The sequence below is a fragment of the Pectinophora gossypiella genome, chromosome 4 (genome assembly GCF_024362695.1).
Source record: "Pectinophora gossypiella chromosome 4, ilPecGoss1.1, whole genome shotgun sequence".
Lineage (NCBI taxonomy): Eukaryota > Metazoa > Arthropoda > Insecta > Lepidoptera > Gelechiidae > Pectinophora > Pectinophora gossypiella.
This window is the reverse complement of record NC_065407.1, coordinates 8389848-8413467: the sequence shown is the minus strand read 5'-3', so window position 1 is coordinate 8413467 and position 23620 is coordinate 8389848. Positions and strand designations below refer to the sequence as shown.

The window sequence follows — 23620 nt, the reverse complement described above, 5'->3', positions numbered from 1 at the left end:
GAGGAATCGGATGGCTACAAGTCCAAGCTAGTTAAAAAAAGAAAGCAAATCAAAAGTCTTAAAGAAAATCTCAATACAGCATGTAGTAAGTATTAAGTACCTACTTACAAAATTATTTCTTGACATAAAAGTATTTTTCAATATCGTTTTGCAATACCTAAACATCACTTAGGGTGGAGCTTGTACCAGGTGAGAGCCTTCAGCGCTCCCCATTTGTCCGACCAAGTAGTTAATGCCATCTGCGGTAAATCTACAATAAGTCACGTTAAAAAAAAGCTTCTACTGCTAGACAATTGAATACATAAGTAATAAATAGTACTTAGGTATTCGTTAGTGCCTATCTATCTAGTTTGTAAGCGTAAGTAAGTATAAATACGAGTATTTTTTGTTACAGTGATTGCAAAAACAGTAATGTCAGCAAAAGAAACTGAATGCCACTCGTTAAATAGCCGCCTAAGTCATGTTAGGAACGAATCGGTGAGCTTACTGAAAAAGAACGCCGAAAACGCACAAATGATTCAAAAATTAAACTTGGAATATCATGCGATTAACGAAAAATATGAGCATTTAAGCAATTTCATCGAACTGGGTTACAAAGAATTAAAGAAAATACGCAACGAACAAGTGCATACGAATGACTTGCCAGTTATAATGCAGTTGAAGGAAATTATGTTGTGTTGTGGACAATATTATGCGGACCATCGAAATGAACATGAGAAGTGTGTACAACTTGAACAAAAGAATCGATACCTGACAAACAAATTGAGTATTTTGGAAGCCAACTTAGAAGGACTCACAGAGGAACTGAAAAAATATCAAAGATGCCCGAAAAGTAAACCCATTACTACTAGTACTAGTACAGGGAAGAAAAATAAAGCTGATTCTCGAAAAATTGGTTATGTTTGTTCAGAGTATAAATTCGGATCCCAAGTAAACGTATCAAGGGTAACACTTGAATCAGATTCCTCACATAAGGAAGACATCCAAAAGCCTCTATGTAAAGTTGAGTCTCTAGATTTAACGTCGCATATCTCTTTGGTTAACAACTTGCTTACTGATCAGGATATAATGCTAAAAGATCTGAAAGCATTGGCTGAAGAATTAGGCACTATAGATTCCCAAGAATCTAACAATTAAACTAAACCTGGTATCTAACTGACGGATGGTGGCTGTTAGTAAGTAGGAAGTATTATACTTTATGTTCCTTAGCGTAGTTTGATCCCACAACAGGTGGGAATTGTCGACTCAAACTATCTCCATACCAAATTTCATCTAAATAGGTTCAGCGGTTTAAGCGTGCAAAGGTAACAGGTAACAGAATAAGTTTCGCATTTATAATATATTAATATATATTATAACAGGTAATGTGGATTGTGTTTCGATTGTATTCAATATAAAACTATCTAGATGACTTAGTTGCCGTGTTTTAATTTTAATTTTCAATTTATCCCCCTTCTGTGTTCGTACGTAAAGACGACCCTTTTTAAAAATCCGAAGATATTTTATTTTTTTATAATCATGATCATGATGAACACCGTACCACGAAAAAAGTCCTGCGGCCGCGGCGCTGGTCCCAACATCTACACGTAGTTATTATGGCTTGTCATTTAGTTCCATTGAAATGCGCGGGAATTCTTTCGTGGCGGGTAATCTAACTACATTTTTCCCCACACTCTTCTTTGTCCTTCCCGCATGAGATAATTGATTCTTCAATGCTCTGTTAGGTACCTGCTCGTACTTACTTAAACATCGCGCTAGTCTAGTAGTAAATTGAATTATCCTGGCATGGATACCTATTTTCTTAAATTTCATTTTGAGAAAATGCAAATGTAATTGGTTGTTCGTTTCGTTTTAATTTCTTCGCTGTTATTGTTCCTTTATAAGTGTAATAAAATAATACTATCTCAACAATTTGCTTTATTGCTAACTACGGTTTTTAGTGCCACTATCAACCACTTACCAACAAGAACAATGATTCTATTACGTTACTATTACTACATCCAGTTGAGATAACCTCTATGACTTTGTGCGATAAAACGAGCGTATCCCAAAATGTCACACAGAATCCGCTGTCAATCTAGCACAGTGCATTTTGGTTCTTATTACTAGCATCGAACGTCCAATTCATATTCTCAATCACCTAAACAAAACCATCTGAGTGGTGTGGTACGTTTCTAATATCTGTGGTGATACGATAAGGAAAATCGCGCGTGCGTACCTACCTACCTATTACATTACAAATATAAATTCATGTCTATAAATACTATTAATTTATGTTTTTGAAGACAGTAGTGAAACTAGTTAGTTGCAGAAGTTTGAGCTATACAGGTCTACGTTTACATAGCGGTGTGAGAGCAAAGATGTCTTTGGAACAAGCTAAACAAGTAGCCGCTTACTTAGCGGTAGATGAATTTGTTGCAAACAATTGTATTTTCGGCGTCGGCAGCGGCTCCACTGTGGTATATGCTGTACAACGGTTGGCAGAACGGGTTGAAACTGAAGAATTGAAGGTTACCTGCATTCCTACTTCTTTCCAAGCCAAACAGCTGATTGTTAAACATAACCTTACTCTGGGTGAACTCGACACCAATCCTGTAATAGACGTGACTATCGACGGTGCTGATGAAGTAGATGCCAACATGACTCTGATCAAGGGAGGTGGTGGTTGTCTCCTTCAAGAAAAAATTGTTGCATCCTGCTCTAAAAAGATGATTGTCATTGCTGACTATACAAAAGATTCTACTAAGTTAGGTGACAGATACAAAAAAGGAATACCAATTGAAGTAGTCCCAATGGCTTATGTTCCTATCAAAAATAAAGTAGTTGCCATGTACGGTGGAGATGTGAAGTTGCGCAGTGCTGTGGCCAAGGCTGGACCAGTGGTCACTGACAATGGGAACTTTATCCTTGATTGGCATTTTACAAACCAAGATTTAGACTGGGAAAAAGTAAATTCTGCAATCAAGATGATCCCTGGTGTGGTTGAAACGGGTTTGTTTGTAAAAATGTGCTGGAAAGCGTACTTTGGACACCCAGAAGGAAATGTTGTGGAAAGGCATAGTAATTAATTTTAAGTGAACAAATCAAACATAAATACAGGTGATCAATATATCCTTCATTCTCAGATATATTTAAGGATCTGTTAAATGTATAAGATTTTTATTATGTTTAAATCTAAGAAATAATAAAATCAACATGACATGTTAGTCTAAGAGCATTTTAATTTATTATATACTATTTTCATATGAATCACGCACCATAGCAACAGCAATGTTTCAAACATATAAGGAAAATAAAATACATAATGCAGTGCCATAAAATGTAATTTACCTCCACATGAAACAATTATTATAAAACAAATGCCTCTTAACTTACCTAACTAATGTACACATTGGTATCAGTGAATTACATTCAATTAAGCCTATATTTTGTGCCTTAAACAAGTAAGTAAAACAGTTTTTGTACTTGATACTATAGTATCACTCTATTATAATAGATTCAACCAGATAATATACCTATTATAAACAAATAATTACCTTAAATAGAAATGCGTAAATAACATAGAATTCTTAAACAGTGTGCGGTGGGTTCTTACATAGTACAAAAGCAAGAAAAGTGGAATGGAAATTTTCTTTGGTCTGAAAATAAATGCCAACCAGCTAAGGCTATTGACATGTATTGTGTGAACAGGGTGTCCCATTCACTGCTTACCCTAGGAAGACCAGCAAATCCAATAATATTTATTAAATAGACTTTTTAAGTTTCTCTTGACTTTGTCTACTCTTTCAAAAATACCCTCATTTTATAACACTAAATGCTTCAGAAGTTGCCAGTTGCCCCAATATGGTGGTTCTTAGAAATTACCTCTTGTATTGTTACAATACTAAATTAAAAACATCCAAATTCAATTAACAGTAGCTATTTGACTATTTAGTAGAGTATTATTATGTAACATCATAGTTTTTGAATTAATAGGCCAGTCTTGGAAACTAAAAAAGGCAAATTCAAAGAATCACCAATAGATGTCCCAAAAAATGTTTTATGCCTTTTGAAATCCAGCATACAGTCCATATCAACTATTATAACGGTGCTTAGCCAGTACTATTACAGGTAACATCAGATATGTGGACATAAGACATGCAGAACAGTCAATATTCCAAAGTGAAATATTGTCACCTTATACGGAAAACCATGTAAGCACCTTTTTGAAAAACCACATTTGGATGCAATTTTTAACAAAAGCATTGGTATTGGTATTTGGGGGCCGTTTTCCGCAACTCGACGTCTGAGCGCCTATTTTGTGTGATACCTGAAACGGCTATGGATTACTCCAGCCAGCCTAATTCCCCAAGAAAGTCTAACAGTCCTTTGATGTTGCTGACCACCTCAGGGAGGGCACCCCGTCAGGCCAACACAACAAAAGCATGCAATAGACAAGCTAATTTCAATACAACTAAAAATTTTTTAACTGGAATGAAAATTTATTGAAAGAATATAAGGTTTTGTCAATTAGAATGTGATTTTTTAAAAAGGTGCTTGTGGTTTTCGCTATAAAGCGACGATATGTAGCATCCTATTTTATCCACTGGACTGAGATTTAGTAAAGACTTGTTTTCTTCATAATACGTAGGAACTCCTCCTGGTTGATCTCTCCATCACCGTCACGGTCTGCTTCATCTATCATCTCATGGAGCTCTTCATCTGTTAAATTCTCACCCAGCTCTTTCGCCACCCTCTTTAGATTTTTGAAGGAGATCTTTCCTGAAAATGTACAATATAAGTACTATTTTACAAACACCAAAACCAAGTTGAAGTTCAGCTATACTTAAACAATAAAAGTAGTACATAATTATTTTTTTACCTATCTACTAATTTATCTTTATAAATTAAATTCATTAACTGTAAATAACTCAACTTATGGTCTAAATACTCCTTAATAAATAGTTTGGTAATAACCATATTTTACCTGTTTCATCATCATCAAACAGTTTGAACGCCTTCATGATCTCTTCCTTTGTATCTTTTTCTGCCATCTTTACAGTCATCAGTTCAAGAAAATCTTCAAATGAGACCTTGCCATCTCCTTTGTCAATTTCCACTATCATTTTCTTGATCTCTTCCTTTTTAGGTTCAAAGCCTAAAGCCCGAATCGCTACCTTCAGTTCCTTGGTGTCAATTTTCCCTGTGTTCTCTGTATCAAACAGATCAAAAGCCTCTTTTATGTCCCTCCTCTGTTCTTCTGTTAGTTCGAATTTGGGACCAGACTTCTTGCGTACTGCCCCAGGTAAATTATTCGTTGCTGGCTTTTTTTGGACGGCACTAACGGCAGTAGCCTAAAATGGTAAAAAATCGATAGTTTATTGTAAATTAAAGATGAGATATTTATAACTTTTAGTTTGAATTATTGATTCTAGTGAACAGCGTCGAGAAACGATGGGATACTTACCATTGCGACTTAGCAGACTATCGAAACCTTTAATGATTTTTGTAGATTTCGATATTTGTGAAATATAACTATTTTAGATCTTATTTTATGTGAACAAAATACAACAACAAACAAAAAGATCGATCGATTCTTGACACTCGTGTGACAGATAGATAAATGAAAATGACAACTTGATGACTGTTTACAAAGAATGCTCTTGATTTTGAAGTACAGTAATAGTACGAAACGAAAATACCCCAATGGCAACACTGCACGCACTGGTACGTACGTTCGGGCCTGAGGTTCGGGCATGGTTTTCTTATACCATGCGTACGGGTGGTTTCACGTCGTGTTCTTGTACATCTATCCTTTATCAAAGTTTGTACATAGAACCTCATTCTTTTAGCCTGAACATTTTAAAATTCGTACAGTATTAATGTATAAACATTTATTGTCATTATTTCATTGTGTACATGTTTTTTATTTATTGCAATAGTGGATTTGATTGATTCAGATTGAATAAATAAATGATGAGCACTGGAGGCCCATGACGTGGGTGAATATCAAAATGTGTCAAGTTTGGTGGCGACTGTCATATATTTTTTTCGTGAAAAATTGGGGAAATTGGAAAAATTGGGAATTGAAAAATTCCTTTTTCATGTCGGAACCGAGGATCCTTTTGGATCTTTTTCATGTCGGAACCCAATTTTTCACGAAAAAATAATATGAAATTTCGCCACCAAACTTGAAATTTTGAGATTCACCCACGTACTATAGATAAATCAGAAATACTAATGTTATAGGACCAATAAAACGTTGTTAATGACCAATAATATTTATTGCATTAAGGATTTTTTTTATCTGGATAACCATTACGTACTATTTAATAGTTATCTAGATAAAAATATTTAACAATACAAACTTGAAGTTCTGTTTGGACCGGATTCTGATGCTATTTCCTATTTTTTAACTAGCGATTTAAAATCGTATCCTATTTCTTACTTTTGAAGTAAAAAAATAAATAAATAACGGAAATGTCAAATCTTTCATGATTTATGCACCAGATCCGGGACCACATAAAGCTTTGCAATAGACAAATCAGTAACAAAAACATTGTTTATGTTTGAAAGCTTAATGTTACTCTATAAAACTAACTAACACGATATACATAGGCATATATACACTGCAAGCTATGCTCTGAACTAAACCAATCATTGCACTATCAGCGAAAAAATTAAAAATACATTCGATCAGCACGGTCACCTCTATAAATAATAATATGTTCTAATAATCCGTCAGTAAAAATTCATGAAAAAAAATAATTTCATTACATTTCGTTTAAATTTTTGTAATACCTGTTAAACGTCCATATTGGAAAGACTCGTTTTATAAACTCGCCGGGAGTAGAAGTCATTTTTAGGGTGCTGAAGGAGTGCTGAAAGTCCCTACGGACTTCATAAGATGGTAGCAGTGAGGCAGACGGCTCCGGTGTCCGATCTTCTGCAGCGTGGCGGCGGCTTGAGCTAGCATGCCTGCACGCTCGCCCGGAGCTGCCAGTACTGCCGGGGGCAGGTACTTGCAGGCCATATACAGCGCCACCGCACGTTCACCCTCGCCGCCACCGCCTTCTTGAGCGCGCTCTGCGGAAATAGCAATGTGCAAACTGATTAAAAGAGTAAAAAAAAATAACTGCTCTTTTATTTAATTATTACTTATTGCAATGACTCACCAGTCACCACCTATCACGTTGGTCAACCAGAAAGATCGGTGAGGTGTGGGTACTTAGTTCATCATGCGATGAATGTACGGTCACGAGCATTAATATGTATACACTTTGGTACCATGTCACATTAACTTTTTTGACAAATCAAACTAAGTCTCACTAAATGTCAAATATGTTAGTGCGACAGAGTCCTAAAGTGGGTACATTATATTGCTCATGACTCATGACAGTACCTGTGACTCCCCCAATTGAGAATAATAGTGAGCTTATGCATCTTTTGTCATCATCACCAACATGTCCCCCTGGTGGGTCCACGGGTATTTTTTTACCCGTTGTCCTACCGTTCTAAACATTAATCGCCAATGGTAACCGGTAATTTATTTTACCCCAGGACCCACCAACATGTCCCCCTGAAAATATTAGGTCTTCACTTACGAAATTGCCGTTTTGTATGTATTATATTAAAATAATGTAGACATATTACATATTACGTACACATACTTATATAATATATTAACATATTATGTATGTCATAATAATTAAAACATTTTATTGTTGTTTTTCACTAGATAACAATTTAAAACTAACCATAATGTTAAAGCCGTCGTATGTGCCAGGAAAAAATACTTTATCACACTTCTGTTTCGCCTTACAGCATTACAATACAACAACGGTACAGCCGGTAAGCTTTGCTCGCATAGCTGACGCAATTTTCCAATGTTTGCATAATCTGCACACAACTATTGAACGTATATGGAGCGTCAGCTATGCAAGCTTAGCTTACACTAATATAGCATAGCTCGCGGTCTGTAGCCGGTATTAAGGTAATGTAGACATACCTTTGCCGCATATGATGGATGACCTATTGAACCGTGGTCGCAGACTGCCGTCCAACAGTTGCTGTGTGCGTCGCGGCGCTGCGCCCGCCATCATGCGGCAGACCGCCGACTGCAGGAACACGCGGGACGTCACCCACTGGAAGTAATTCATAAACATAACATAACAAATACTTTATTGCACAAACAGGAAAAAACAAAATACAAAACAGAAATAGAATTACTTCAATAGGTGGCCTTATTGCTAAGTAGCAATCTCTAAATATATAAATATATCAAATATGAAGAAATACCACTGTAAGGCCGGGTTTCCACTGACGTGGAGATGGGCGGAGAAGAGCGGAGATGTGCGGATTTGCCCAATCACAGCGTTCGAGAGAGCGAAAAACGAAGATGCTCTGTCACTCTCTCCCTCACGGTGATTGGTCGATTCCTGCACATCTCCGCACAGCTCCTCGTCCATGGAAACGCAGTCTAATATGTTTGATTTATTGCACGGGCGATGGGCTGATTACCAACACCGTACGTCTCATCATATTTATCAGAGGACTTCGTATCATAATTCGTTACGAGTCTTATTATCTTATCTATGAATTAAAACATTGGATGAACTTCATATGCTTTAAGACATTGCAAATTACTGCACGATTTTGTCTATTATATTATCCTATGCGTAACAAAAAGTGAATAATAGTAACCGTTATAGAAATAGTATAAAAAAGGTACTCAACCGTCACCACTCACATAAACATCTCACGCACACAGCATTGTACCATCTTTTATTTCCAAAAATATTACCAATGATAAGAATAAAGGCCGTATACTAACCGGCAAGCTCTGCGACAGCCGCCGCAGCGAGTGCAGGTCCCGCTGGAAGGCGCGCAGCTGCGCGGGCGGCGCCGGCGCCGCGCCCGCCGCCTCCCACACGCCCGCGCGCCCCTCCAGCACCCAGTCGCAGCACAGCACCTGCATCAGCTGCGCACAACCGACACGCACTCAGCGGACACGCTCGACTAACCACTACTGTGATGAAATACCTTCTTTGAGACATATCACAGTACTACTGGTTAGGTGACCGCCTGATTACTTAAGGGCACTTCTTAAATTGAAATCTACAACGACAAGTCCCTTTAGTAATTAAGCGTTAATTTATTATATTAGCACATATTAATAGGCCGTATTTATTTAGTGGTCTACAGACGGGTGCCATTTTGCCGACGTCGCGTCGATCTGGCTAAGCCGACCCGAAGTACATTTATATAACGTCAAAACAATTTACAAAATGCTAGAAATGGATATAAGAAATCTATGGATTCAAATATAGCCGCGCGCAAAATTAATGCATTTGATTCAGGCGTTTTAAACACAAAGCAGCCGCGTTGTTTTTGAAAAATACTTTTAATGTCAGCGACATGTCGCCGTGTCCATAGTTTTCTTCTTCCGATAGTGATGGATAAGACAATACAGACTTAGAATCCATTATAATTTAAAACAGTAGTGCTATATCCAATCTATTAAAGAGGGACTTTTGGCAGTGATATACGATTTACGACATGAGAGAACAAAAATACATAAAAACAATACGAATAAGAGATGAACATGCAGAAACGTATCCAGATGTGCGATGATTGTTACTAATGCGAGATTTGCCTTGTAGTAATATTGCACAAACTCCAAAACAAGTGCAATGCAACTACAATGCACTCCCGCAATAGTCTCCAAATACTTCATGCTCTTCGAATTCTTCAACTGCATAATAAAATTGCCTACGACATGCTTCTGCAGAACTGAAAATAAAATTGTGATAAAATAAAATGACCAATGATATTGTATTGGAGTTATTCACTTACCAGTACCAGCTGAGTAGGTTTTTTACAACAGTAGTAGGCGAGGGAATCCGCTAACCTGGCTCCTGCGAGGTCGCATACCTGAAATATACAATTTCACACTTCTTTGAAGCACAAAACGGTGGCAATGTTTGAGCGGTTTGAACCCATTTGCAAAATGAATTACGACGTGATTCTTTATGAAACATAAAGAGGAATGAACAGAAGACATTTGAAGAGAAAGCAGTAGTTCTCACCTTGAGTATGATTTCCGAAGTCCTCTCGATGGTGCGTTCATCTCGACACTGAGCGAGGCTCAACAGTCCGCGGCGGCTTTTGTACGCCATATGCAAGGCCCTGCATAATAGACAATAGTATATTTTCATCAGCCAATGTTTATGCAAGCCAGACAATAGTTATTAATACGACAATTATAAACTATACACTAATGTTTATCAAACACAGTGCGACTAGAAATTCTAAGTGTGCCTGTGTGAGAATCTTCTCATTGTTAGAACGCGATGACTTAACGTCGTGAGTAAATTCTTCGAATGCCGATTCGTCACTGCTTAGAATTAGAAGTAGCATAATCAGGTGCGCTCTTGTCAGGTGCAGGTGACACCCCGAGTCTCGTAAACTGGTTCATATTTATATATACCTACAATAACGAGGCACGAGTGCGAAAATTGTGTCGCGATTCATTCTAAGTGTAAAAATGCATGAGTGAATTCATAAAAACGTTTTGAATCTATTTTAACGATCTTTCCTAAATCGGAAACAGGAAGCATCCATACGGTTTGGTAAGTAAGATAAATTATACGAACTAAGTTTTAAAATTCATACACTATCAATGGCGAGATATTAATTGTATAACCTTTCAGGCACGTAATGGCTGAGGAAGACGTTGTCTTTGTTATAAATTATTTATGTTGCGGAGAACGGGCTTGTTAAAAAGGTCACATTGAAGCAAAGCAATAGCAAAATTGCTTTTGGACAATTTTGCTATTTGACATTTCGTATTCTCGTATAACCATGGCCACCCCAGGAAAAGACGCGATTCACCGCACACCCTCCTTTCGAAACTTATTGAGTCGTCACCCGAGTTAGTGAGATAGGTTACTGACCCTATATACAACTGACACGAGAACAAGAAGAATACAAAGATGTCGTACCCAGGCAGAGGATCCTCGCAATTGGCGAGTGGTTCAGGCAACAGGTAGAGCCGATCGCCCAGCTCGGCGGCGACGGGCGAGTCAGCTAACAACCAGGCCGCGGCCACGCCAACCAAGTTGGCCCACCATTCCATCACTGGGTCCCAACAGCCTGCAAATATTTATTTAAAAGGTATATTGTAATTTATGAAACTACACACGCAATTACATTAATTTTATACATTACGACACTATTCGAATTCAAATTAAAATTCGCATCAGCGTTAATTATTGACCAACAGCATTGTGGCCCGCACACTACATTCGTGACACAGAAATACTTTAAAAAAAAATTAAACATCGATTATTCGATGAGGATGTCGACTTATAAGTTGAAAGATATGCTAGGATCCCTTTTTTTGACGTGACTTATTGTAGATTTGCCGCAGATGGCATTAACTATTTGGCCGGACAAACTGGTATCCTATGGCACACATAACATTCCATATTCCATATATACTGCCGACCTCGATAAGGACACACGTAATATTTGTCCGTATCCATCAAGATTCAATTAGTCAACGTTTAAGTGGCTGCAAGTTGTCTTCTGATTACTTGTGGCTCTGCTGACCCCATTAAGGATTACAGGCGTGAGTACTATGGCCGAACTATCGTTCATCTTGAAAATCATCTACACTATCGATAGGATAGAGTATATGACTGGGTAAAAGATAAATAAAAAGTCATCGTTTATTACAATATTTCTAAACAAAATAATATAAATATAATTAACAATTCAAGACCTTACGCGTCTAATCGTCAAACAATCCTCCCCGAGTTGTTCCAGGCGCAAAGGTCCCCATTACACTCGCCGCATTACCACGTTGTATGGCGATGGACAACCTTTGCGCCAAGAAAGAGCCCGCACGCATATCGGACCCCCTCTCTCTTAACCTACGCCCCAGTTCCCTAATGAAGGCTATAGCCTCCAACCCCCAACACCCTGTCATCTCAAACGCAAGCGGCACAAAATAATAGTTGCTCTCTAGAGCCGAATATTTGTCCCGCTTTCTATCCGCAGCAAACTCAGCCGCGGCGCCAGCCAGAGATGCGAGGCAGCAAAAGTGCTGACGCATGTCGCATCCCAGAGCAGGTTTTTACCCTTCCACCATGGCACCATAGTCAGACCGTCTTGTCTTTTGCCGCCGGAGCGGCAAAATTAAATTATATAATGTTAATCTAGAAATAGAAGCCAGTCGAAGATGTTCAAAAATCAATCTAATTTTTCTATTTGACTTATTTTAAAATTTTAATTATGAATTAAGTAACAATAAGTACGACTATTGACTCTTTTATTGATGACGTCTTTCGAAACAAATTCAATCGAAAATTTACGATTTGATGTTTCGTAAAAAGTATCTCATTTGACTAAGTTGGCAAATAGCCAAGTATATTACCAGTATGTTCCGGGGAGTCGGTGGAGACGTCGTCGGTGATTAGCTTCACCAGCTCGAGTACATCCCTCGTGTTGCTGCGTTCATCGGCGCACAGCAACATCTGAAGACTTTTCTGCAACAGTTCCAGGTGGTAAGCCTGAAATATGTAATTATTTTTAAATTATTTTCGAACATCCTGGATCTGAACATCATATAAGTAGTCAATAATCTCTACTACTGACCCGCATAGCGTAAACGAGTGGGTCCGGCGAGTTAGCGAGCCTCGTGAAGAGCGCCGCGGTGGGCGACGCGGGCTCGTAGGTCCAGCTGCGCCCGCGCAGGAACTGCTGGCCGCGCGGCGTGCACGTCCAGCGCAGCCGCACCGCCGGCGCGCACCACTCCGCGCAGCACGAGCGGCAGCGCCGGAGGTAGTACCTGACCACATATACGGAACGATGGTAAATTTATATGGTGTGTAGGATACATCAACGAATGAAAGGTTTAAAACCGTTATGCGAAACACACTCAGACGAAGAGCGCTATATCGAGTGAATTTGTAAAAGACACTTTTTAGTTCGAATAGTTACTCTACGAAAGGAATATCTAATTAATATTTATACACTGCAGTGCGTCATGCGTACGGACTAGAAGGGCACATAAAAAATAGAATACGATCAGCTGGTTATCTTTTCAGGCATGTTGTAAAAACCGATACAGGGAATAACAACCATTCTACACCGATGAACCATTACATAGACGATCATATCCGTATTGTCTTCTGATTTATAGCTCTCTCTACTTAATTTAAGGTGCACATGTATGAATTTACGTTTAAATCAATCTGAATACATTAAATTAAATTCTCACCCACACAACCAGTTCCCGATCTTCGGCATGTAGTCCTTGAAGACCAACGCAGCAGTTACATATGTGTCTGCCAGTAACTGTCTGTTGCCGGTCACTTCGGCCAGGTTGACTGCTTGAAGAGCTAAAAGAACGCGTTCGCTTCTACCGCTGTGTGTCGATAGAAGCTCCAGTTGAGCGAGGCGATGTGACACTGTGGACACTTCGGCTGCCCAGTGTTGGGTTGCGCGTCTTGCTGGACTGAAATGAGTTAATGTAGTATCTAAATATAAGTGACAACCTGTTATACAGGTCCTTAGTGCTGGAAATAAAGTAGGTTGACTGTTCGAAAGAGAGCCATTATGCTGGACTATTCGCAGACGCTTGTGTTCAGTAGTACCGTATTATTTGGGTGATACGCTGTTCAACTGTCACTAACAGTTTATCATATCTATCTTAACATTTCATACACAAAGTGTCTGAAAGTTGTCTCTACCCCATGAGGGATACGTGCTTATATATATATATATATATATATTATTAAAACCGAATGACCACATAGTACAATTATTGATTATATTTCAATAAGAAAGCAATTTACAATCGTAAGCTAGTGTTGTGACGTTAATCAGCAGATTGATGTATCAGCCGATATTAGGTCGATCGATTCATTTCTATCTAACAGTATGTAATACTCAGTTTCGACTTCCTACCTGTCTCCCAACAGATCCCCAGCCCGTCGAGCGAGGAACCCGCCGAAGGGCAGCCTCTGCAGCACCTGCCGGAGCACTGCGGCTGCGAGGGCCGAGTACTTGGCATGCCCCGGCCCGCCCGCCTGCACGCTCTTACCGCACGCGGCTAGAGAGCGGTGTAGTTCCAAACTGGCGTTTTGTAAGTCACCCTGAAATGAGATTAGGGAAATATACAAAACATAAATATCCCAATTGGGTAGCCTAAAGTACATCTATCGCAAGATGAACTAAGTGTCTACGCCTCACTGAGCTTTCTGTTAGATCAGCGTGATAGATGGTGAGCCGTATCCCCATCTATAATGGCCAAGCCAACAGTGTGTGATAGACTGATCTAACAAGTCTGTCTGTGTTCAACTCTGTTAGGGCAGATGAATCAAACAGCCTATGTATGTTACACTACACACATAGCAGCTCCACAGCCAGTTGGTAGATGTAGTTAATAGCTAACTCATTTGCCAGAATTTTTCAAATGGCCCGAAATTCTCCTAGTTATGATTGCGATGTAATTCACGGGAAAGCATGTAAGTCAGGTGATCTTTGAAGAAAGATAATAGGTTTTTTCATAATTCAATTTCTCATAAGTACACTTAACTTTATTATCATCAGATAAATTGATAAACAATGCTATAATGCCTTCATTGAATTTCTTTACCTATTTATAAACTCATTATCTAATTATATACTATCTACTACTTTGTGTTGCATGCGTTGTGTGACTAGATAACAGTGACTACCCAGTCACAGTCACAGAAAAACCCAATGATATCCCAGTTTATGTATGTATGTATCACATTTTATCATATAAGAAGCAAAATTGTTACATACCTTTTTCAGAAAGTTGTCTGCTTGCCTTTTGTGTTTGTAGAAAAGTCCAGCTTCTGGAGATTGTGATTTGGGCACAGAGTCGCCGTACACCAGAAGTTTGATGAGGCAACCCCCAAGCAGCACAAAGTTCACCAAGTATATAATAAATGTGTTGAATAGCCAGGCACCCCAGGATACTCCAGTGTAGGCTGGGATACAAAAAAATACTATACATTTAAACATTCAACAGATTCTAACACTTTTTCCAATATTATTTATTAAACTTATTCATGAATGTTGTCAATTTGGGCAATTAATTTGACAGGGTTAAAACTAGCTGCATCTCTATCTTGCACCTATTGTAAGTGAAGGACGGCACTAAATTAAAAGCAGTCAATCTAAAATTACTTATTACTTAAAGTTTGTGTGCGACAGAATAGGCGTCATTGCATTATTAATTAATTAATTGGATCATTGATGGTTCATAATTGCAACACAATACAACTGTAGAGTATGACAACTTGGAATCGGAACGTCACTAGACGTTCTGTCCTTGAAAGTGTTAAACCCAATGTTTATAATTTTTCATGGTCCATTTCCTTACCTTCATCATCAGACAATATCCTCCTTGTGTCCACCTTTGCACTGAAGTCTGCAGTGGAAGAGTCAGACATAAAGGTTCCAAACATTGCACTGAATGGATTGAATGCAATTAGTCCAACCATGAAAGCACACAGGGCCAGACGTGAGTGGTCTCCCATACCCATGACAATTTTGGAGTATTTTTCTTCCACCTAGAATGGCATATTATAATAATTATAATTCAGTCGGTACTAGGTTCAAGATATATTATGAAATTCTGATTTGGTCCTAAATAAATACAGATCTAAAAATAACAAAAAACATTTATGAATGTTAATCAAGAAAAACGTAATAATAAGTCCGATATTTTATCACGTTTTTCTATGATGTCATAGTGTGCTTTTTTATACAAATTCCATAGTAATTTCGTGTTTTGACGCTTAGTAAAAAGTAACTGACTAGTTGGAAACTAGTCTATAAGGAAATTATTATTTAAATACTTGTGGTGCAGATTTCCAAATTCAATAGTCAAGATGAGATTTGGATATTAAGCCTTAAGAAAGACCATTATAAAAGTTATAAAATAGATAATTATCATTAAAATACTACCTTGTACTCAGGCGATGATGGCGAATCACTGTCCATGTGTGAATGAGGAGAATGATACGGAGATGAGATATCACTATGCGGTGGAGTGTACGCTCCATCAAACACTGGTTCCTTGACACCGGACTTCTGGCATGCTAGTTTGAGAGCTGTGTTCTCTTGTTTCAGTCTAGTGTTCTGATTCTGCAGGTACTTTATGTAGTCTATTGTTTTACGTAAAATAGCAGATTTGTTCAACTGAAAGACAAATGAAATATTATATGCTTAAATATTTAAGTTAAATCTGTCTATGATTGAAGTTATAATTAAAAACTTAAAAAGTATAATTCTATCATATTAAAAAAAACAAATGAGGTAAGTATCACTATAACGGATATGTCTCTAAGTATGCACATATTTTAAAACTTACTTTAGCATCTTCTCCAACCAACATGTTCTTCAGTTCCACAATTCTGTCATTGATACTGGTCCTGTACCTCCTTTCAATAGCATTGTGGGCACTCCTCTTAACTTCCTTCACCTTGGGTGGTCCAGTATGGGGTGCCTGACTAAGAGCAATCTTTTCACCATCCAAAACAACCGGGATACCAGTTGTGAGAAGTGTGGGGCCATTGTTGCTTGTAAAAAATGTGTGAACACGTCTGTTTTCTGATCCTGACTTCGCATTTGTTATAATACCTTGAGTTGCTCCTGAAATATTAGTATGTCTGGTTGAGGAAATGTGTTAAACAATTTAATAGTCAAAGCTGTCAGTTAATTACACATAACATAACATACGCTCATAACTACATTCCCAAGTCTGCTAGTCAGGTGTAGGAACATTGGATCGGATATTCGGTTGGTTATTTACCTAAACTTCACAAAATTCCAAATAATGGTATAAAAGTAGGGAAGCAGCTTCTTACAACAATTTATTTAAACAATAAAAACAAGGGATTTTTCTATACAAAAGTGATATCCATATTAACCAACCAACAAAATTTAGGTACATAATAATAAGTGCCTGAATATCGAGCATTGGTTATGAATAACATTGTAAGATAGATGGTTATTAATTATGTAATGTTGTAACATGTTGCATCATACATATAACTAGACTAGACAAACAATAATACTATCATTTTATTAATTTACAAAATGTGACTAGACTTACCTTGAACTGGTGCACTGGTATACATTAAAGTCGGAGTTTCGGGATTGATTATGTTTGACTGCAATATCACAGGAGAAAAATTGGGATCAGCACTTTTTAGAATGAAAGGAGTCATTCCTTTCGTATTATTCTGTATTAACAAAGGTTGAGTAGTCTGGGGGCTGTTCATCTGATTCACTGGTGTCGTTCCATCTACCTGCACTATTGGTGGTCGACCGTCAGAAACTTGTTGAAGGGTGTTGGGGGCTAAATTCACATAAAGAGGGCTCTGTACCACTTGCTTCACTATCATTGGTGTTTGTGCAGCTACCTTTTGCTCATGCTGCGTGACGTCAGGCAATGATGAGCCATTGTTTCTGTTCTGCAATATATAACCCTCCTCTCTACTATAGACACCCTGTACCGGACTGCTCTTTGGCTGTGCCGTCTGTAAAGGCTTCGTCACATGTGTATATTGGGAAACCAAGGGATTTCCAGCATTACTGTAGTACGGAGACGTCGGAGGTTCTGTTTTAGATTCTGTTTTGATTTTCGTATCAACACTCAGCATATTCCAATCAAGCTGGGCATCATTATCCGCTGATGCCAGCTCTTGCTCAAGCTTTTTCATAAAATCTCCATCGCAGCCACTAAGAAAGTCTACAAAACAGGAAACAATTATTTTACCAAATGATATAATGATGAAATCATTAGACATATAAGTTTCCAATTCGATTTTTCATAGGCTTACCTTCGATTTCGGCGATGTCATTAACATTGAAGACATCCGAATTTATAAACGTTTCTTCCTGATCCATATTTCTGTTATTACGTTTTCATCTATGATAAATAACGTTTATTTCATGCTAAAATAAAATACATAAAAACTCGCTGCGCACTGTTTACGTTTTGCAAATTGCATGTTTTTGACAGTTTGACATCTGGTGATTTTTCGCAGCCAATCACATAGCAGGAGAATAGTGGTCCGATATTACGTCACGTAAGTCGCGTTTAGAAATAATAAACTCTCGTTTTAATTTTCTAAACTATTTACAAAGCAGAAAAATAATTACGATTATAAAAATATTTAAGTATGTAAATAGTTACATAAGTCTGTACTTACGACATTTTAGATGGCGAATAAACTTTTGATGAAATGTAACCAGCGCCATCTGTTAAACGTGTAGTGGTCTGTTAACGTGTAGTTTCTGAAAGTGTAAAGCAGATGTCGTTAGTAATCACTTTTATGTAATTATTATTGGCTTTTTGGCGGGAAACGGGAACGGGACAGTTGCTTTCTTCATTGAATAATCTAAATAATTAATACGAAGTGGTGTTTTGTGGTTAATGATCGCATTAAGTTAGTCGGAAGACATTCGCGAGTGTTATTATATCGGAGTATTCAATGAACAAAGTGTATCTGCCTATTTTCGCTTCGTGCCAGGAAGCCGCTTCATAACTCAAAAGTTTATGCGGACTTTTGAGTTAATTCGTTTGGAGTTCGGAGTAGGAGTCTACTCCGAGGGTGGGGGCTTAGGTTTCATCATCATCATCTTTCATCATTTCATCAATCATCAAGAAAAAAAATACGTAAGACATGGCTGTATGGGCATAGTTCCCTTTGCCTTACCCTTCGGGAAAACCAAAACAAAAAAAAGTAAGGCTTTTCGGCGGGAAACGGGAACGGGACAGTTGCTTTCTTCATTGAGTAAACTAAATAATTAATACGAAGTGGTGTTTTGTGGTTAATGATCGCATTAAGTTAGTCGGAAGACATTCGCGAGTGTTATTATATTGGAGTATTCAATGAACAAAGTGTATCTGCCTATTTTCGCTTCGTGCCGGGAAGCCGCTTCATAACTCAAAAGTTTATGCGGACTTTTGAGTTAATTCGTTTGGGGTTCGGAGTAGTAGTCTACTCCGAGGGTGGGGGCTTAGGTTTCATCATCATCACCTTTTATCATTTCATTAATCATCAAAAAAAAATACGTCAGACATGGCTGTATGGGCATAGTTCCCTTTGCCTTACCCTTCGGGGAAAACCAAAACAAAAAAAAGTAATTATTATTTTCCGCTAAACATTTTTTTACAGCTTTTATCATAATATATTTTTATTGTTTTAATTGACCCTTTAGAATTGAACCTTTAGAGTCATGTTCGTACCTACAGGACCTACAGGAGAATAAGTTGGACATTAAAAAAACGAGCTTTTTTTCATCACACCCATAATACCCACATGGGTAGGCATTTGCCTACCAGATATAGTCAAAAGACAAATTGCTACCACATAAATAGTAACTTAACATACAAGGTACTCGTAGTGCTTTTCTTACTGGATCATCTACTATAAATTAGAATTACACTTACAAATTACAATTTATATTTTGACTAGGATTCCTCCTAATTAATAAGTCCGTGGTTCTCCACGGAAATCAGAATTTGAAGAAATCAGAAGGCCTGTTCATTCACTCTAGCCTTGCAGGCTCACAGATTATAACGCGGTGGAAAAACAAACGACGGCAGATAGTTCCAGTCATTTACTGTTGCCATCAAAAAGGAAGAGGCAAAAAGTTGCTTCTAGTGACACCTTATTTGCAGTATTGTAGTCGGGTAACAAATTAAAATCCCTCCAATTTGAGTAAGTAAGTAGTTAGCATTATTCGAGTAGTCGAGACTCTATATTTAGTGGTTAATTTATTATTATGCAAATATGTTTCAAAACTTTATAAATAATAGTCTTGAATCCGTATATTTCTGATGAGAATTAATAACTCCACTAAGTTATATCCACGTATATCTTACAAGTACTAGCAACATAGTTTTTTTTAATAAGGTAAAATAGTATTGGTAAAATGTAGAGCAAGAGTTCAGTTCACTTTTGTTACTCTGCATCCACAAAAGAAATGGGGTGTAAGCATATATGGATTAAAATAATAAGAAATTGTGTCTTAGATATTAAACGTTTAATTTATATTTATAACATTATATTATCTGTAAATATAGAGTTCTTACTATAATATGAAGGTACGAGATAAACAAACTCGATCTAATATAACTAGATACATACATAGCCAACTACATAAAGTACAAGATAAATTTGCATCCACAACTAAAATTGTTGAACTCTAGTGCATAACAAATTACTTATCTAGGCACAAAAGTGGGTGTATAATATATAATAACATCTGTTTTAACAAAACTGTGAGGTATACAGAGATTGCGGCTGAGCAGGCGTAAAGGGAAAGGACAAAACTTATACTGTAAAGAGGTGTCCCCGAAACTCCCCAACCTTACTCAGCCATGCGAGTACAACACAAGAGCACAAGTGAACCTACTGGAATGTCCTAACCACATCCTAACATACAATGACGTCTGGATTACAACAAAAGGCACAACACTGTGAGACCTCCATGTAGCTCTCTTACACACTACATTATCGTGATGCAACCTAACATAAAACAGTAGGCAGCGAATACTACGACCAATATACTTGTATCTATGGCATTTTCAAACTAGACTAAAGTAACAAATCAGTCTTCCAATTAATTATCAAAAAATAAGTAATGATAGGTACAATATTATTAACTTAACAATTACTATAAAATAAACTTTATGTGGATAATATTCTCTACATTATTGGTTTCTGTGAGGTACTGAAAGTTTCTACACAATAGTATCATATAAATTTAAGATGACTTAAAGTGTTACATTTGATTATCTACAGAATCATTTGCTTATAAAAATATTATGTATAAACATAATTTTATTACGTATATAAACAAGAGCGAATCGCGACGAAATGTGTTCAACCACGAATCTTACGAGAAAACATTGAGCATTCTTACTTTAGTGTTTACTTCCCTTACAAGTCTAATAAGAACGAAAGTGCTTGTGCAAATTAATCTTACTGATGACATAGTGAGCACAACTTGTATCAACAATGAACATTTATGGCAAACGACAAACAATTAATTACAATATTCTAACCCGTAACATAAGGAATCAATAGATAAGTATAGTATGTACGTAGATACGTCGCTTTTCGCAGTGACATGAGCGTCACGCGCCGCTCGCAGCCTGAAGCAGAGCGTGGGGTCGCGCGACATACTGCACGCTGTTGCAGGGGCGTGGAGCGGCGCGGCGGACTAGAGTAAGCTGTAGCGAGCGTGAGGTAGTGGCGGCATTTCAGTCTATAAACATCACAGTCGCGGACAACAAATTGCACAATAACACGTCTAGGCGGAGTCGTTCGAGCGCGGCGTGGCCGTCGCTGCCTCTCTGCCCTTCGGCCCTATACGGTTACAGCTTCAACTAAGAAACAATTTACACGCTAATTAAAGCTAACCTAGTTTGCTATTTCATTAACAGAGGCGTAAATGTTATAAAACAAAAAATAATGAAGAAAATAAACAAAAATAAAATCACAAACAGACGTCTCTCACCGTGTAACGGAAATTTGATTTCGTTACCGGAATCGGATGACGCTTGGAAATAAATAGAAGAAGAAAAAAGGTAGAAAAGAATGGCCGCGGGGCCCATTGCAATCGCCCGGCCGGAGCACCCGGTCAGCGAGGCGTGCGCGCGCGGCGCGTCCTACCGGAGCCTACCAATAAGTGCTTAACTTCTAACTTTGTACGCCTAAGTCAGTCTTATGAATGTCCTCTTCCGGCGGCATAACATAGCTCAATCTCTCTCGCTGCTGCAATCGAGGGCGAAGTTACGCGGCGGAACAATGACTCCTGAGGGTGGATCGGGGTCACGACGTCGAGATATGGAGAGATCTTCAACGTGGTCATCATCCGGCGGAGGAGAGTGACTGTGCGGAGGTGACCGCGGGGGCGTGCGGGGCGCCAGCGCTGCGTGCGCTGCCGCCGCCAGAGCCATCGCATGTAGAGCTTCCCGCCCACCATCTCTGGTCGCACCTTCTAACGCTTGTTGTAAGAAAGACGGATCGATGAGGGGTGTCGCCGGAGTTCCTTCGTCATTGCCTCCCGTACCACTCAATCCGTAAGGGAAGGCGGCACCGTTTGATTCTCGCTTGATGCCACGACTCATAGGACGACTAGTCGTTATACCTAACTTCTTCACCTTATCGTATAGTGTACGCGAAGGAACGCCGTATTTGCGAGAGGCTTGTAAGGCACTCATACCATTCCTTACGCATTCAATAGCTGACATGATATCGGATCTCGTATATTGTTTATATCTTTTCCATTCCGGTTTCTGTTGCGGGGGTACGTAAGGTGCTAATCCAGCTCGAACGTCCTGTTGGAAATTATTCGGTGGTGGGGACGGGTGGAAAGTGCGTGGGTGGTCCTCCTCGAACGACCGTTCCGTGTAAGGAGAGTGGGCGTCTTCCGAACGGTCCGAACGATTGTAATGGGGCGAAGAGGCTCTCGATGAAAGGCGGCGGGGGCGGTAGTCGAAGGGTCGTTGGGGACTGGAGGCTCGTTCCGAATCGTGTGCAGATCCATTGGAGTGCATTCGAGGTGGGGCATGCTGATTGACCGGATGACACACTAAAGATATCGGCTGCGAGGAATCTACGGGGGTCGTTTGAGCGAGGACGTTTCTCAGAATAGGTGTGTCGCGAGTGGCCAGCATGCTGGACAGCTTCTTCCGTTTGAGCGGGTTCATGTCGGCGGAGTCGTACGCGGCAGAGAGCACGGGCGGGTTGTTGGCAGGTGGCGGCGGCCAGCGCGCAGGAGGCGCGGGAGCGGGCGCGGGCGGGGAGGCGGAGGACGGCGCGGCCGCCGCCACGCGCGGCGGGGACGTGCCGGCCGCGCGCTCACTGCCGCCCGGCCGCCGCAGCTCCGTCATATCGAACAGCCCCTTCACCTCCAGCTGCTCCGCCACCTTCATGATTCTAGGAATGTGCGCCTGCGTTACGTTGACCTCGCCCGTGTACATGTACTCGAGGAGGGCCCTCATCTCGAAGTCTTTCACTCCGGGGAAGAGAATACTGCAGTGATCCATCGGCACATCAGCCAGGATCGATTGAAAGTAAGGAGAGTTGGCGGCTAGGACGACTCTATGTGCCTTAAATGTGACCTGATCGTCGACCACCAGCGTGCAGTCCACGTAGGTCTCTACCTTTATCAGGGCTTCCAAGATTTCCACCAGATTGGTCTTGTGGTGATTCCACTTCAAGCAAAAAGTTTGTTGACCTTCGCTGCTCCCCATTTTGCTTAATATTGATTCTGTGGACAAATTATTGAAAAAGTTAGCTAGCTTTTTAGTTTAAACACACAGAAGTAAAAGTAATATTTTCGCAAAGCTTGTAGTTACTCATAACATGTTTTGCTATAAGTAAGGGAATAATACAAGGGAATAAGTAGGTTATTAATTAATCCTTTATAAAATTTGAAATAATTTTTTTTTACGTAATATTATGACTTATAACAAGAAATTAATTCAAATCGTTACTAAGGTATATTACTAGATTGGTGGTTACGAGAGTTATCATTATGAGAGTTTGCATTTGTGATGATACCGGTCAACTTA

General features: G+C 39.0%; 5 protein-coding genes across 5 annotated transcripts; 2 read left to right on the top strand and 3 right to left on the bottom strand.

Moving 5' to 3' along the window:
* Positions 1-462: 462 nt before the first annotated feature.
* On the top strand, positions 463-1137 carry LOC126366430 (uncharacterized). Its single transcript, XM_050009538.1, has one exon. It carries the CDS (start codon positions 514-516, stop codon positions 1135-1137), a length of 624 nt encoding a protein of 207 aa, XP_049865495.1. The 5' UTR covers positions 463-513.
* Positions 1138-2175: 1038 nt separating this feature from the next.
* LOC126366533 (ribose-5-phosphate isomerase) lies at positions 2176-3206 on the top strand. The gene has a single exon (XM_050009679.1). The coding sequence runs from the start codon at positions 2274-2276 to the stop codon at positions 3066-3068; it is 795 nt and encodes a 264-aa protein (XP_049865636.1). The 5' UTR covers positions 2176-2273; the 3' UTR covers positions 3069-3206.
* Positions 3207-3305: 99 nt separating this feature from the next.
* Positions 3306-5597, bottom strand: LOC126366544 (uncharacterized). The gene is made up of 3 exons (XM_050009694.1): positions 5447-5597; positions 4967-5333; positions 3306-4761 (listed from the first exon to the last, which is right to left on the bottom strand). The coding sequence occupies exons 1-3, from the start codon at positions 5447-5449 to the stop codon at positions 4598-4600; spliced, it is 534 nt and encodes a 177-aa protein (XP_049865651.1). The 5' UTR covers positions 5450-5597; the 3' UTR covers positions 3306-4597.
* A 647-nt stretch (positions 5598-6244) lies between these two features.
* Positions 6245-18057, bottom strand: LOC126366499 (sterol regulatory element-binding protein 1). The gene is made up of 16 exons (XM_050009620.1): positions 17868-18057; positions 17138-17776; positions 16394-16674; positions 15988-16221; positions 15401-15590; positions 14818-15005; positions 13954-14141; positions 13265-13501; positions 12640-12832; positions 12419-12554; positions 10983-11133; positions 10068-10167; positions 9835-9912; positions 8813-8959; positions 7988-8123; positions 6245-7065 (listed from the first exon to the last, which is right to left on the bottom strand). Exons 1-16 carry the CDS (start codon positions 17932-17934, stop codon positions 6842-6844), a joined length of 3189 nt encoding a protein of 1062 aa, XP_049865577.1. The 5' UTR covers positions 17935-18057; the 3' UTR covers positions 6245-6841.
* Positions 18058-21760: 3703 nt separating this feature from the next.
* Positions 21761-23329, bottom strand: LOC126366529 (SH3 and multiple ankyrin repeat domains protein 3). The gene has a single exon (XM_050009673.1). The coding sequence runs from the start codon at positions 23297-23299 to the stop codon at positions 21800-21802; it is 1500 nt and encodes a 499-aa protein (XP_049865630.1). The 5' UTR covers positions 23300-23329; the 3' UTR covers positions 21761-21799.
* Between the last annotated feature and the right edge of the window lie 291 nt (positions 23330-23620).